General features: G+C 41.0%; 1 protein-coding gene across 1 annotated transcript in view; it reads right to left on the bottom strand.

Annotated features, from left to right (window-relative positions):
- Positions 1 to 16,882, bottom strand: part of grik4 (glutamate receptor, ionotropic, kainate 4) — a 645,415-nt gene that overhangs the window by 522,046 nt on the left and 106,487 nt on the right. The window contains exon 2 of the mRNA XM_060943850.1: positions 7,979 to 8,143. Within this exon, the coding sequence (XP_060799833.1) occupies positions 7,979 to 8,143 (165 nt within the window). The remainder of the gene's footprint in view (positions 1 to 7,978; positions 8,144 to 16,882) is intronic.

Here is a 16,882-nt window from a genome sequence, read left to right as displayed (position 1 = left end):
TCCCAGCTGACTACGGGCGAAAGGCGGGGTACACCCTGGACAAGTCGCCAGGTCATCACAGGGCTGACACATAGACACAGACAACCATTCACACTCACATTCACACCTACGGTCAATTTAGAGTCACCAGTTAACCTAACCTGCATGTCTTTGGACTGTGGCGGAAACCGGAGCACCAGGAGGAAACCCACGCGGACACGGGGAGAACATCCAAACTCCGCACAGAAAGGCCCTCGCCGGCCACAGGGCTCGAACCCGGACCTTCTTGCTGTGAGGCAACAGCGCTAACCACTACACCTCCGTGCCACCATTGCTAGTTCAATAGATGGCAAACATCGAGGCATGATTAATTTTTTAAAACATCTAACAGCAATAGTCATCAGTTTAGGATATTTAGCACTGATAAACACAAATATCATGTGTTTTAATCTTTCACAGAATAACAGACTCACTCCATTCTTATTATCCTTGAACTCTCCATAGATTCAGTTTTTCATACAAAAACTCAATTATGTTTAGAGGTACAGTTAAGAGACCATTGCGACTTCCTTAACATTGTTTAGTTTTCATGCCTATCTCTGGTGATATGAGATAGTGATATGAGTTTATACCAGTGGCGGCTGGTAGTCTTTCAAACGGGAGGCTGGTCGGTTACGATATTTCCAGATTTTAAAAGAAAAAAGAAAAAACACATCAATTTTGCCCATACTCTTGCCTCTGATCTGGCTGATTGTTGGCAGGGTCACAAACTGTGAAATAACAGGTTCTTTTGGCCCATTAGCCTACTGTCCAATATACATGATGGTGGTGTTGGGGGGGTATATTTTAACATTTTATATTTTAAAATTGTGGCATGTTGTTTAAAAATTGATCATTATTGAAAGCAGCTCTTTGTCAGGAACCTCAGCAGTAACAGCAGAGTGTTCTGGAATAGGCACAAGCACTGACCTTGGGGAGCCAAACATAGAGCTGGGTGCCACACATTTCATTCAATGACACTTTCCCTATATTTTACTTATTTTGACTGAGAAATGTTTTATTGACAATTTTGATAACCCTTCACTTTTAATCCAGGTCTGTAGTGTGAAATGTTCTCGGCTGTGTTTTTGTTTAAAAATGTTTTCCAAATTGTAGCTGTGTTTAATTCATATCCAGAAAAATATATATTCCAATATAATATACACAGCATAAACATTTTAAATAGATTCTATATTTTTGGTCCATCCATGACATATTACTAAAGTAGCCTATTTACTGTTGTTGATGTGGGTCACTTTTTCTTTGAAAGGAAGACTGGCAAATGGCTTCGCCAAAATTAAATCAGCAATGCTTGGCATCCGTGCGCAGCTTTCTTGCTAGCTGACTAGCCCCCTCAAGTTCAAGTTCAGTCACTCAAATAAACAAAATTTCTGGAACTAAGATAGCAAACTTGACAACACTATATTTACACTTTATTTACAATGAAAATATATACAAACTAAAAAAGCTGGTAGAAACCGTATGTAATGAATGAAATCAAAATATAAGCTGATCTCTTAAAATACACCACACCACTTGCGAATCCGCATGGGACTGAACTGAAATTCACCGCTGCCTGTCTATATTTGAAACGAGCTGTCAATCAAGAAAATATCCGTCCGCTTTCACCAATCACCAGTCTCCTCGCGGAAACTGCCATGTCCCTCCCACTGTGAGGCTCGGAGTCCGTGGGGCGGGCGTTTTCACAGTATTTGTCCAATAACCGTCTTGCATTTTGAGATTGAAAGCGCAGAGCTCCCAAATGCCATTGAAGTGCACTGAGGCTGGGAGTCCGTGAGACTCCGTGGGCGGGCGTTTTCGCAGTATTTGTCCAATAACCGTCTTGCATTTTGATATTGAAAGCGCATAGCTCCCAAATGCCATTGAAGTCCACTGAGGCTGGGCTGCATCGCGCTGTCATGAGGGGGAAAAACTCACGCACACATTAGGCGAACTGGGGAAAGTTATAACGGAATGATTTTGCACTGTAGTTGGGTTGAGCACATATATTTCTATGATTCTGGATTTGAAATAGCAATGTTATAAGGTCGGCTATAACATAAGCCTAGCGCAATTCATCCTACACGATGTTCGTCATTTTTAGAGGAGGCTGAGCCTCCCTCATTGTCTTAGAGCAATCGCCCATGGTTTATACTTACACATATACAGTCATTGGCCAATTAACAGGAACACCATTACTCTTGCCCATTCATTTCATCATTAAATCATATGGCAGCACATGTATTAAAACATAGATGGGAGGGGGAAATGTAATCTCAGTGACTCAGAGGAGAATGGCCAGTACTGGTAACACAAATAACCACTCATTACAACTATGGTGAGCAGAAAAGCATCTCAGAACATATAACCTTGAGGGGGATGGGTTACAGCAGCAAAAGAACACATTGGGTTCCACTCTTATCAGCCAAAACCATGAATCTCAGGCTCCAGCAGGAACAGGTTGAACTGAAACTAGACAGGTGAAGATTGGTCAAATGAAGTAATTCTGATTAACCCCAAGTAAAAAGCAGCCATTTCTGTAAAATATTCTTGGTTTCATTTAACTGCTGAAGCCATGGTCCATAATGAGCTTACAAAGCCTGTACGGGATCTCACTGCTGAAAGGTGTTAGTCAAGGAAGGGGTACAAAAGAACTTCAAAAATATTAGATATACCATGGAACACCATAAAGGCCATCATCAACAAGTGGAGAAAATGGGGAACCACAGTGACATTACCAAGAACAGGATGTTCCTCAAAAATCCAAGAGGAAGGTTGCTAAGAGACCTATGGCAACATGAACCATTAACAGAGCTGCATAATCCATCCATCCATCCATCCATCCATCCATCCATTAATCATCTGGAACCACTTATCCTGTGCAGGGTCATGGGCAAGCTGGAGCCTATCCCAGATGACTATGGGCGAGAGGCGGGGTACACCCTGGACAAGTCACCAGATCATCGCAGGGCTGACACATAGAGACAAACAACTATTCACACTCACATTCACACCTACGGTCAATTTAGAGCCACCAATTAGCCTAACCTGCATGTCTTTGGACTGTGGGGGAAACTGGAGCACCCGGAGGAAACCCACGCAGACACGGGGAGAACATGCAAACTCCACACAGAAAGGCGCCCGTTGGCCACTGGGCTCAAACCCAGAACCTTCTTGCTGTGAGATGACAGTGGTAACCACTACACCACCGTGCCACCCCTGCCTTGCAAAAGTATTCATACCCCTTGAACCTTTTCACATTTTTCCACTTTACAACCACAAACTTAAAAGTTTTTTATTGAGATTTTATGTGATAGACCAACACAGAGTAGCACATAACTGTGAAGTGAAATGAAAATGATAAATGGTCTTCAAAATTTTAAACAAAATTCTGAAAAATGTGATGTGCATTAGTATTCAGCCCCCCGTGTCAATACTTTGTAGAGCCACCTTTTGCTGCAATTACAGCTGCAAGTCTTTTGTGGTATGTCTCTACCAGCTTTGCACATCTAGACACTGAAATTTTTGCCCATTCTTCTTTGCAAAATAGCTCAAGCTCAGCCAGATTGGATGGAGAGCATGTGTGAACAGCAATTTTCAAGTCTTGCCACAGATGCTCAATGGGATTTAGGTCTGGACTTTGACTGGGCCATTCTAACACATGAAAATTCTTTGATCTAAACCATTCCATTGTAGCTCTGGCTGTATGTTTAGGGTCATTGTCTTGCTGGAAGGTGAATCTCCTTCCCAGTCTCAAGTCTTTTGCAGCCTCCAACAGGTTTTCTTCCACGATTGCCCTGTATTTAGCTCCATCCATCTTCCCATCAACTCTGACCAGCTTCCCTGTCCCTGTTGAAGAAAAGCATCCCCATAGCATGATGCTGCCACCACCATGTTTCACAGTGGGGATGGTGTGTGCAGAGTGATGAGCAGTGTTAATTTTCCGCCACACATAGCGCTTTGCATTTAGGCCAAAAAGTTCAACTTTGGTCTCATCTGACCAAAGCACCTTCTTCCACATGTTTGCTGTGTCCCCTCATGGCTTCTTATGCCTGTCTTTCAACAATGGCTTTCTTCTTGCCACTCTTCCAAAAAGGCCAGATTTGTGGAGTGTACGACTTATAGTTGTCCTGTGCACAGATTCTCCCACCTGAGCTGAGGATTTCTGCAGCTCCTCCAGAGTGATCATGGGCCTCTTGGCTGCTTCTCTGACCAGTGATCTCCTTGCTCGCTCTGTCAGTTTAGGTGGATGGCCATGTCTTGGTAGGTTTGTAGTTGTGCCATACTTTTTCCATTTTTGAATGATGGATTGAACAGTGCTTCTTGAGATGTTCAGCGCTTGGAATATTTTTTTTATAACCTAACCCTGCTTTAAACTTCTCCAGAACTTTATCCCTGACCTGTCTGGTGAGTTCTTTGGTCTTCATGATGCTGTTTGTTCTTCAGTGTTCTCTAACAAACCACTGAGGCCTTCACAGAACAAGTGTATTTATGCTGATAGTAAATTACACACAGTAGGACTCTATTAACTAATTAGATGACTTCTGAAGGTAACTGATTGCACTGGATTGTATTTAGAGGTATCAGAGTACAGGGGGCTGAACACTAATGCACACCACATTTTTCAGATTTTTATTTGTTTAAAATTTTGAAGACCATTTATCATTTTCGTTTCACTTCACAATTATGTGCTACTCTGTGTTGGTCTATCACATAAAATCTCAATAAAAAACTTTTAAGTTCGTGGTTGTAAGGTGGAAAAATGTGAAAAAGTTCAAGGGGTATGAATACTTTTGCAAGGCACCGTAATACAGTCTTGGGCAATTACTGGTCCCTCCCTGTATGTGACAACAATCTCTTGTATTCTTGCCTTGGCTGAGTAAAGGGGTAGGGTGGCTAGATAGAAGCCCTTTCTCATGGGAAAAAAAACACTCAAGTCCAATTTTTTTTGCACAAAATTTGACAAGATACCTAAAAGAGCACCATGCCCAAGCACAGCTGCTACATGCCCCAATACACAATCCTCCTCAGTCTTTTTTTCCTACAAGTTATGACACGGAAAAATCCCCAAAGCTGAAATTCGTGAACAGTCCATGCCACATACAATCTGTCCATCTCTGTTTGATCACAAAACAATAAAGGTTTCCTGAATCAACATTTCAGCAACTTCAAATCAATATTAGTGTCCCCTGTTGCCGATTTTCTGAATCAAGCCAAAAAGTTAACCTACTCTGTTGGCGCCACCATGATTAAAAATAATGTGATCGCATTCCTGCGTGCTGATTGGCCAAAGCTTGAACCTTCATGCTCATGAACCTTACACACTTTGCTGTTTTACCTATCAGTATTCCCCAATCAGCGCCCAAATAAACTTGAGAATGACTTGAAGCTACAGAGTGTATCATAAATTAAGACCTTGTGTACTACTTGTTTTAATTTCCAGCCCTTCCATACCATGACACGGTGTGTTGTGAGCCTTTAGTCCCATTTTTGTTACTCATTTTGATAGTTCACATTTGGAACATGCCTTGGTGCATCCTAAGCCATAAGGACAATTCAATGTCACTCACCTTTCAACCAATCAGCATGTAGTAATGCATCATGTGATTTCCAAAATGGCAGCACCAGCAGAGTAGACTGGAAGTTTTCTGCTTAGTTGAAAAAAATAGAACGTTTGGATCAATATTATTGACTTAAATTGAATAACGTGGTGGGCTAAGAAATCTTTATTGATTCATGATCAAAATAAGTTTGGTAGACTGGCTGTGGAGCTCGCAGTTTACAAAAGACATGATTTCGAACATGGGAATCCCCAGCTTTGGGATGTTTCTGTGTCATAACTTGTAGGAAAAGAAGACAGAGGAGGATCGTGTATTGGGGCATGTAGTGACCATGTGCCTAAGGTGCAGCATGGTGGTGGCAGCATCATGCTGTGAGGTTGCTTCTCTTTAGCTAGGACTGCAGCTGTTTTCAAGATCGAGGGAATCATTTGACCTTTTGCAAGTTTCATATATGATTGCCCACTTTGTCTGAATGAGACTTTTTTTTTTTAGTTCTGATATACCTCTTACATATACCTCTTAAATTTCGTATTGATTATAAAATACTACTATTGACCTTTAAAGCACTAAATGGTCTCGCACCACAGTACCTGAGTGAACTTCTGCTCCTCTATGACCCGCCACGCCTACTTAGATCAAAAGGTGCAGGCTATCTGCTGGTACCTCGTATAGTGAAGGCTACATCAGGGGGCAGAGCCTTTTCTTACAAAGCCCCACAGTTATGGAACAGCCTTCCAAGTAATGTTCGGGAATCAGACACAGTTTCAGCATTTAAGTCTAGGCTGAAAACATATCTGTTTAGTCAAGCCTTTTGTTAATGGTGTTTATGAGGTAAAGGAGTAGATCTGGAGGGTCCTCAGACAGAGTGTTTTGGTAAACTGGGATGTATGGATGCTGTCAGTCCCCACTCGCTTGCTCACTTGAGTTTGTTAACGGTGTATTGGCTGGCTGCTTTATGTCCCGGGGCTCCCTCATGCCTGTGTTACCTTCTGACTCTCCCCTTTTAGTTATGCTGTCATAGTTAGTTGCCGGAGTCCCTGCTTGTACTCGGTGCAATATGTATACCGCTCCTACTTATTCAGGTGACATTGGGCATACCTAACAACCTGTGTTTTCTTCCCCCCCCCCCCAAATCTGTCCCTCTGAGTTACATGGAGTCAACAGGAAATCTTTTGGTGGGGAGGGTGGGGACCTCGACTGGCTATCGTAGCCTGCAGGGAATCGGCCGTCAGACATTCTGTCGCATGTCCCAGACCCGGTGAAATGTAACTGAATTGTCTTGGCCAGCCCTAAGGGTCCCATCTGCATCTCATCATTGCTGAGGAGTGTGCTCCCATCACCCGATCAAGCATCCAGCCAGAGCAGGTCATGATATATTTTTTACCATATTAACATGCCATTGTTGTGTGTTATGCCTGATGTAAAGACTCTCGTCTCTGCGAGCCTACCACACAGATTTAATACTTGTCATTTTTAGGGCATACCTAACAACCTGTGTTTTCTTTCTCTCTCTCTCTCTCTCTCTCTCTCCCCCCCCCCCAATCTGTCCCTCTGAGTTACATGTTGATCCTGGGATTGAGATGCTGGCCTTTTCTGCCCCTCGGACCTGCTTGATCCATCCTGGTGCCCTGTGTCTGGTCGGAGTTTTATTGCACCGCTCCTGTGAAGGACGGCCCCATGAGGACAGTTGAGGGTTATAGCTGTTAAAACTGTTAATATTATAGTCAGGCTGTCTGTTGTTGCCCAAATGAGGATGGGTTCCCTTTTGAGTCTGGTTCCTCTCGAGGTTTCTTCCTCATGTCGTCTGAGGGAGTTTTTCCTTGCCACCGTCGCCACAGGCTTGCTCATTGGGGATAGATTAGGGATAAAATTAGCTCATGTTTTAAGTCGTTCAAATTCTGTAAAGCTGCTTTGCGACAATGTTTATTGTTAAAAGCGCTATACAAATAAACTTGATTTGATTTGATTTACGGTACTTATACACTATGGCTGTGCTGTGCTCTGTTCATCAAAACATTGCCAGATGTGGCTTGTTTTTTTGATATATTTTCTCACTGAGGACTCAAGCAGACACAGAGCATAATGAATACCTGAGCAGTGATTTAAGTATTCCATTACTGTGGCCTCAAATGGTTAACTTGGTATTCAGTATCCATGCACACCCCGAATCACTTCCTGTCCCCAACTTATATTAGCACATTATTTCCAACACATTCATTTGCCATGACATAGGAGGCCTATTTTATTAGACTGATCATGTCGACCATTGAGCCTCTTCTACAAACAGAAAGAGAAGTGCAGGGGAATGAGGCAGAACTGACAAGGCAAACTAATTTGCCATCAAGTGAGAGGATTTTACTCATTGCGTCTGTAGGCCAAGCTCTCCTCCTGCTACTTACTGGTCTCTCCAGTCTCATATTCACTGTCTCTGAGCAACTCAAAGATGTCCACCTCCAGTTTGCCTGTGGTAGAGCGGTTGCTGGAACGGTTGATATTGTCTTTTGCCAGCGTGATGGCCAAGCGCTCCCCCCGGCTGCACTCCATTGGATCATCGAGGATTGCAGCTGAGAGGGAGAGAGATAGACGGAAACACAGAGAAAGACTGAGTGAGAAAAATATCACAAGAGTCTTCCATAATTTCACAGTTTATGGAACATTCAACATGTCAGTTGTACTGTTCAATATAATTTATTTATAGCTCTTATGCAAATAAGCTACTGTATATTTGGGCAAGATGATGAAACCTTATCGCTAAAACAATGCAAATCAAGGCAATTGTACTGTACACCTGAGGGGGAAAAAGCCCTTAGCTGACAGACTTATTGTTTGTTTTTACTCGTCTCTCCTGTCAATTACGTTATTCACAGCCCCAAGGGCCTTTAAATCTACCTCCATGTTCAGTACTCAGGCACACAAACATGGCAGAATCTGGTGCTGACACTGCAATCTACTACAAAAAAAGTATAATGACACCAAAAATAATAAAACAAGCTCTTTTTCAAAGATGAGGAAATCTGCTGACTGTGATAAGGAATGGACACTAAATTAGCTATATTCCTCCCAGATAGCTAAATGTCGATGTTAGTATGATAAACTGGCAATCACAATGCATCAGGAAGTGTTTGTAAATTTATCATATCGTTATTTCATATGTTTATAGCTGTCATGACTATGTAAACTGATTAGCGAGATTGGCTCCTTAGCCCTGCTGTCACAAATTCCCTCTCTCAGTACACACTGCAGTTCCCATCGTGATTTGTCCTGCTTTCAGGTAATGCATTTTCTTATTCTCTTTGTGCTTTTGTTCATGAGGACATGTGCCTTTGTTTCTGTTTCAGTGCTGTCTATGCCGCTGTGTTGTCATTTGTTTGTTACCCGGTTGTGTCCACCTGTTCTGTGTTAGCCCTTGATTAATTTGCCTATGCACACCGTATTGTGTCACTGTTCTTTGAGAAGTTTTACTGTACAGTGGTGCTTGAAAATTTGTGAACCCTTTAGAATTTTCTACAATGCCGATTCCAAAAAAGTTGGGACAAAGTACAAATTGTAAATAAAAACGGAATGCAATAAATTACAAATCTCAAAAACTGATATTGTATTCACAATAGAACATAGACAACATATCAAATGTCGAAAGTGAGACATTTTGAAATTTCATGCCAAATATTGGCTCATTTGAAATTTCATGACAGCAACACATCTCAAAAAAGTTGGGACAGGGGCAATAAGAGGCTGGAAAAGTTAAAGGTACAAAAAAGGAACAGCTGGAGGACCAAATTGCAACTCATTAGGACAACTGGCAATAGGCCATTAACATGACTGGGTATAAAAAGAGCATCTTGGAGTGGCAGCGGCTCTCAGAAGTAAAGATGGGAAGAGGATCACCAATCCCCCTAATTCTGTGCCGACAAATAGTGGAGCAATATCAGAAAGGAGTTCGACAGTGTAAAATTGCAAAGAGTTTGAACATATCATCATCTACAGTGCATAATATCATCAAAAGATTCAGAGAATCTAGAAGAATCTGTGTGTAAGGGTCAAGGCCGGAAAACCATGCTGGGTGCCCGTGATCTTTGGGACCTTAGATGGCACTGCATCACATACAGGCATGCTTCTGTATTGGAAATCACAAAATGGGCTCAGGAATATTTCCAGAGAACATTATCTGTGAACACAATTCACCGTGCCATCCGCCATTGCCAGCTAAAACTCTATAGTTCAAAGGAGAAGCCGTATCGAAACATGATCCAGAAGCGCAGACGTCTTCTCTGGGCCAAGGCTCATTTAAAATGGACTGTGGCAAAGTGGAAAACTGTTCTGTGGTCAGACGAATCAAAATTTGAAGTTCTTTATGGAAATCAGGGACGCCGTGTCATTCGGACTAAAGAGGAGAAGGACGACCCAAGTTGTTATCAGAGCTCAGTTCAGAAGCCTGCATCTCTGATGGTATGGGGTTGCATTAGTGCATGTGGTGTAGGCAGCTTACACATCTGGAAAGACACCATCGATGCTGAAAGGTATATCCAGGTTCTAGAGCAAAATATGCTCCCATCCAGACGACGTCTCTTTCAGGGAAGACCTTGCATTTTCCAACATGACAATGCCAAACCACATACTGCATCAATTACAGCATCATGGCTGCATAGAAGAAGGGTCCAGGTACTGAACTGGCCAGCCTGCAGTCCAGATCTTTCACCCACAGAAAACATTTGGCGCATCATAAAACGGAAGATACGACAAAAAAGACTAAGACAGTAGAGTAACTAGAATCCTACATTAGACAAGGATGGGTTAACATTCCTATCCCGAAACTTGAGCAACTTGTCTCCTCAGTCCCCAGACGTTTACAGACTGTTGTGAAGAGAAAAGTGGATGTCTCACAGTGGTAAACATGGCCTTGTCCCAACTTTTGGGACATGTGTTGTTGTCATGAAATTTAAAATCATCTAATTTTTCTCTTTAAATGATACATTTTCTCAGTTTAAACATTTGATATGTCATCTATGTTCTATTCTGAATAAAATATGGAATTTTGAAACTTCCACATCATTGCATTCCATTTTTATTTACAATTTGTACTTTGTCCCAACTTTTTTGGAATCAGGGTTGTATATTTCTGCATAAATATGACCTAAACCATCATCAGATTTTCACACAAGTCCTAAAGGTACATACAGAAAACCCAGTTAAACAAATGAGACAAAAATATTATACTTGGTCATTTATTTATTGAGGAAAATGATCCAATATTACATATCTGTGAGTGGCAAAAGTATGTGAACCTTTGCTTTCAGTATCTGGTGTGACCCCCTTGTGCAGCAATAACTGCAACTAAACGTTTCCAGTAACTGTTGATCAGTCCTGCACACCGGCTTGGAGGAATTTTAGCCCATTCCTCCGTACAGGACAGCTTCAACTCTGGGATGTTGGTGGGTTTCCTCACATGAACTGCTTGCTTTAGGTCTTTCCACAACATTTCGATTGGATTAAGGTCAGGACTTTGACTTGGCCATTCCAAAACATTAACTTTATTCTTTAACCATTCTTTGGTAGAACAACTTGTGTGCTTAGGGTTGTTGTCTTGCTGCATGACCCACCTTCTTTTGAGATTCAGTTCATGGACAGATGTCCTGATGTTTTCCTTTAGAATTTGCTGGTATAATTCAGAATTCATTGTTCCATCAATGATGGCAAACTGTCCTGGCCCAGATGCAGCAAAACAGGCCAAAACCATGATATTCCCGCCACCATGTTTCACAGATGGGATAAGGTTCTTATGCTGGAATGCAGTGTTTTCCTTTCTCCAAACATAACACTTCTCATTTAAACCAAAAAGTTCTATTTTGGTCTCATCTATCCACAAAACATTTTTCCAATAGCCTCCTGGCTTGTCCACATGATCTTTAGCAAACTGCAAACAAGCAGCAATGTTATTTTTGGAGAGCAGTGGCTTTCTCCTTGTAACCCTGCCATGCACACCATTGTTGTTCAATGTTCTCCTGATGATGGACTCATGAACATTAGCCAATGTGAGAGAGGCCTTCAGTTGCTTAGAATTTACTCTCGGGTCCTTTGTGACCTCGCCGACTATTACGTGCCTTGTTCTTGGAGTGATCTTTGTTGGTCGACCACTCCTGGGGAGAGTAACAATGGTCTTGAATTTCCTCCATCTGTACACAATCTGTCTGACTGTGGATTGGTGGAGTCCAAACTCTTTAGAGATGGTTTTGTAACCTTTTCCAGCCTGATGAGCTTCAATAACGCTTTTTCTGAGGTCCTCAGAAATCTCCTTTGTTCGTGCCATGATACACTTCCACAAACATGTGTTGTGAAGATCAGACTTTGATAGATCCCTGTTCTTTAAATAAAACAGGTGCCCACTCACACCTGATTGTCATCCCATTGATTGAAAACACCTGACTCCAATTTCACCTTCAAATTAACTGCTAATCCTAGAGGTTCACATACTTTTGCCACTCACAGATATGTAATATTGGATCATTTTCCTCAAGAAATAAATGACCAAGTATAATATTTTTGTCTCATTTGTTTAACTGGGTTCTCTTTATCCACTTTTAGGACTTGTGTGAACATCTGATGATGTTTTAGATCATATTCATGCAAAAATATAGAAAATTCTAAAGGGTTCACAAGCTTTCAAGCACCACTGTACAATATAATAGTCGGCATATTAGGTGAAAATTCAAATTCAATCCAAATTGCTTGAAACGGCTCTCACTGAATTCAGAATTTAATGCAGAACAACATACTTTTTACAGGATTAAAATATGTTTATCCATTCTTGAGGTATTACAAATAAAATATTGAAAAAAAGGCTTAATTTTTAGAAATATGCCATAATATTCTGTATGTGGGATCACATGGTCCAAAATGGGCCTCATTAACCAATGAGTTCAAATGTTTTTTTCTTCATAACTGTTCTGTTTTTCAATATATTTACATGGAAATTCTCAGGCACATAGATGGTTGTATACTGAATACAATGTTTGAAAAATTAGTAAAAAAAAAAACAATTCTGCAAATTAGTATTGAATTAGTATTCATGATGCTGATTTGGTAAAAACTGTTACATTGGTACACTTTTCTTCAATACAATTCTTTCTAAAGAATTTCTTTAAATTTCAAATGGTTTTATTTGTGCAATATAAAGCTGATCTTAACTCTCATTTATACATCACAAAGAAGGAGAAATCAATGTTAATTATAAAATCTGCATAAATAAGCATTGAATATCATTCACATCTACTGTTCTCTATCAAAATAAAAAAGTAATAAAATAATATTTCTAATGCCCTCTTTGTGCTGTGTTGGCCTTTGTATTTCTAAGTAGGGCCTGCTAGTGTTTATATGGAAGAATATAAATGATATTCACAGTTTAAGGCGAACCTCAAAAAAGCTGTGTGATCCACATCCAGTAAACAATTCCAGGTAACTGAATTGAAATTGATGCTCGCATTTCTGACTTCCAGTTTTTAAAAATCTCATTCTGACCACTAAGACCTCAATATTTTTCATAAAAACAACTCCAGTTATATTCTAAAATAGTTATTTATTTATTTACATGAATCACTTTGATTTGAAAAAAAAAAATAAGTAGGTAAAGCTACGAAAACCCACTTTAAAGTCTCCCGTGAATCATAACATCAAAACTAGCTGACGGAAATTTTTGCTGAATCTTTCATCAGAAACAGAGCAAGAGAACATCCATATAAAAGTTATCTGATTGATATTCATGAGTAATCCAGTTGGAAACTGATCAGAAGCGTGAGAGCCTGAACGCTTTCCCATGACTCAGAAAGAAAGGTACCAGCAGTTTCCCGACGTCATGCGAGCAGAGCGTGAACTCTGTTGTTCCAACTTCAACCTGCTGTTACTCCCAAAGTATTGAGCAGATCTTAACCAGATACATTTCTTTGGATAGCAGAGATTATAAGCTTTTTAATGATAGAAATTATTCAAGAGTTGAGCAATGATAGATTTGGAAATTTTGATGAGCGTCTGCCTGCAGAATTTTCACAGCACGGCCAGCGAGCATCTGATATGCCTAATAATAGCTTGTTCCTGTCCACTGATTGGACAATTGGTGTCCCAAGAGTGCTGATATTTAATACAACAGCCCTGCTACATGATGCTATTTATATAACTTTGCTTGTTTGTTTTCGCAAGATAAAAATCCTATTCTATCAGTGGTTCATTTTTATGAAATCATTACTATACTTACTGAATATTTACTTCTTGTTTATGGAACTATTGCATTCTTACTTCAGGCTAATATTCGGTACAATGGCACTGCAACGTTGCTGAATTATTGTCATAAATTCATAGCATTGTTTTCCTGTATATCAAAGTGTTTCCTCATTCTGTTATTTCCTGGTTTTTACCCGAGTGTTCTTCCTCCATTTTTGATTATGGACCATCCTTATTTCACTTTGCCTGTTTTTTCACCTTTGCCACAGACTCTGATTTTGATTCTTGGATTTGCCCCAGGGGCGGCACGGTGGTGTAGTGGTTAGCGCTGTCGCATCACAGCAAGAAGGTCCGGGTTCGAGCCCCGTGGCCGGCGAGGGCCTTTCCGTGTGGAGTTTGCATGTTGTCCGCTTGGGTTTCCTCCGGGTGCTCCGGTTTCCCCCACAGTCCAAAGACATGCAGGTTAGGTTAACTAGTGACTCTAAATTGACCGTAGGTGTGAGTGTGAATGGTTGTCTATGTGTCAGCCCTGTGATGACCTGGCGACTTGTCCAGGGTGTACCCCGCCTTTCGCCCGTAGTCAGCTGGGATAGGCTCCAGCTTGCCTGCGACCCTGTAGAAGGATAAAGCGGCTAGAGATAATGAGATGAGATGAGATTTGCCCCAGTAAAAGCTTTACTGTTTCTCACTACATGTTACACCTGTTGTCACAGGGGAAAAACTGGGGTAGTTGTCCCAAGCCAGAGGTAAGAGGCAGCCCAGGAGGTCCAACAACACAAGGAATTTAGCTATTTGATGAAAATATGATGGCCAAAAGTTAAAAAAAATTTTTCCTCCCCAGGCCTAGGAATATGAATTTTACAGCATACAGAAGACACGACTGGATTACTGATCAACTGTAAACTCCAAACTTGCATTCCAAGCACCAACAAATCAAGTTATTTGGGGCGACACTATTTCATGTGCTTATCGTTAGCTCCCAAACCTGGCCCAGTAGCTATCTAGCTCGTGAATGAATATGGAGGAACTCTGTAGATTATAGGAGGTGAGGCTTTGTGTACATGGATATGGATATGGTGAGGTTATACTTTAATGCTCAACCCACTCATTTCAATGCCTCTTTGAATATCCTGATGTAGTGCTTTTATGATAAGAAGTTACATGACACAGATCCAGCAACTGTAGAAGTCAAAACTGTCATGATACAGTGCTGTGATTTCTTCCATTTTTGCTCATTTGTCACATTTAAATGTTTTAGGTCATCCAACTAAGTCTAATATAAGACAAAGACGATGTAAGTCAACACAAAATGCAGCTTTTAAGTGATCACTCCATTTATTAAAAGTAAACCGTTAATCAAAACCTGTATTACCCATGTGAAAATCTACTTGCCCCCTCAAACCTAATAACTGGTTGGGTCACCCTTGGCGGCAACAGCTGCAATTCAACGTTTGTGATAACTTGTAATGAGTCTTTTACATCGCTGTGGAGGAATTTTTGCCCACTCTTCTTTGCAGAATTGTTTCAATTCAGCCACATTGGAGGGTTTTCGAGCATGAACTGCCCGTTTAAGGTCTTGCCACAGCATCTCAATTGGATTCAAGTCAGGACTTTGACTAGGCCACTCCAAAACCTTAATTTTATTTCTTTTGAGCCATTCAGAGGTGGACTTGCTTGTGTGCTTTGGATCATTGTCCTGCTGCATAACCCAGCTGTGCTTGAGCTTTAGATCACAAACTGATGGGCGGACATTCTCCTTCAGGATTTTCTGGTAGAGAGCAGAATTCACGGTTCCATCAATTAAGGCAAGTTGTCCAGGTCCTGAAGCAGAAAATCAGCCCCAGACCATCACACTACCACCACCATGTTTGGCTGTTCGTATGATGTTCTTATTTTGGAATGCTGCATTAGCCTTATGTCAGATATACTGGGACCAATGTCTTCTAAAAAGTTCTATTTTTGACTCATCAGTCCACAGAATATTATCCCAAAAGTCTTGGGGGTCATCAAGATTTTTAATTTTTTTGGAAATTGTGAGACAAACCTTTGTGTCTCGTCTCACATTTGGCAAAAAGCAGATTTGCCAAAAAGCAGCCCCAGACCATCACACTACCACCACCATGTTTGGCTGTTCATATTATGTTCTTATTTTGGAATGCTGTGTTAGCCCTATGCCAGATGTCCTGGGACCCATGTCTTCTAAAAAGTTCCATTTTTGACTCATCGGTCCAAAGAATATTATCCCAAAAGTCTTGGGGGTCATCAAGATGTTTTTTTTTTTTTGGCAAATGTGAGACAAACCTTTGTGTCTCGTCTCACATTTGTCAAAAAGCAGATTTGCCAAAAAGCAGCCCCAGACCATCACACTACCACCACCATGTTTGGCTGTTCATATGATGTTCTTATTTTGGAATGCTGTGTTAGCTCTATGCCAGATGTCCTGGGACCCATGTCTTCTAAAAAATTCCATTTTTGACTCATCAGTCCAAAGAATATTATCCCAAAAGTCTTGGGGGTCATCAAGATGTTTTTTTTTTTTTTGGCAAATGTGAGACGAGCCTTTGTGTTCTTTTGGTCAGCAGTGGTTTACGCCTTGTAACTCTCTCACATGGATGACATTTTTGCCCAGTGGCTTCCTTATTGTAGAGGCATGAACACTGACCTCAACTGAGGCAAGTGAGGCCTGCAGTTCTTTAGATGTTCGTCGGGGTTCTTTTGTGACCTCCTGGATCAGTTGTCGAAGCGCTCTTGGTTGAATTTTGGAAGGCCAGCCACTCCTGGGAGGGTTTGCCACTTTTCCAAGTTTTTTCCATTTGTAGATAATGGCTCTCACTGTGGTTCACTGGAGTCCCAGAGCCTTGGAAATAGCTTTGTAACCCTTTCCAGACTGATAGATTTTAATTGTTTTGTTGCGCAGCTGTTCTTGTAAGTCTTTACTTCATGGCATCTTTTTAAGACCTATTAGCCTACTTCACATTGCCAGCCTGGTTCTATTTATGTGATATTTAGATTGAACAGGTCTGGCAGTAATCTTGCCTGGGTGTGGCTAATGAAATTGAACCCAATTATCAATTAAATTTGGTTAATTGTTTGAT

The sequence above is a fragment of the Neoarius graeffei genome, chromosome 17 (genome assembly GCF_027579695.1).
Source record: "Neoarius graeffei isolate fNeoGra1 chromosome 17, fNeoGra1.pri, whole genome shotgun sequence".
Classification (NCBI taxonomy): Eukaryota; Metazoa; Chordata; class Actinopteri; order Siluriformes; family Ariidae; genus Neoarius; species Neoarius graeffei.
The sequence above is the reverse complement of the archived record's forward strand: the minus strand, read 5'-3'. Positions and strand labels throughout refer to the sequence as shown.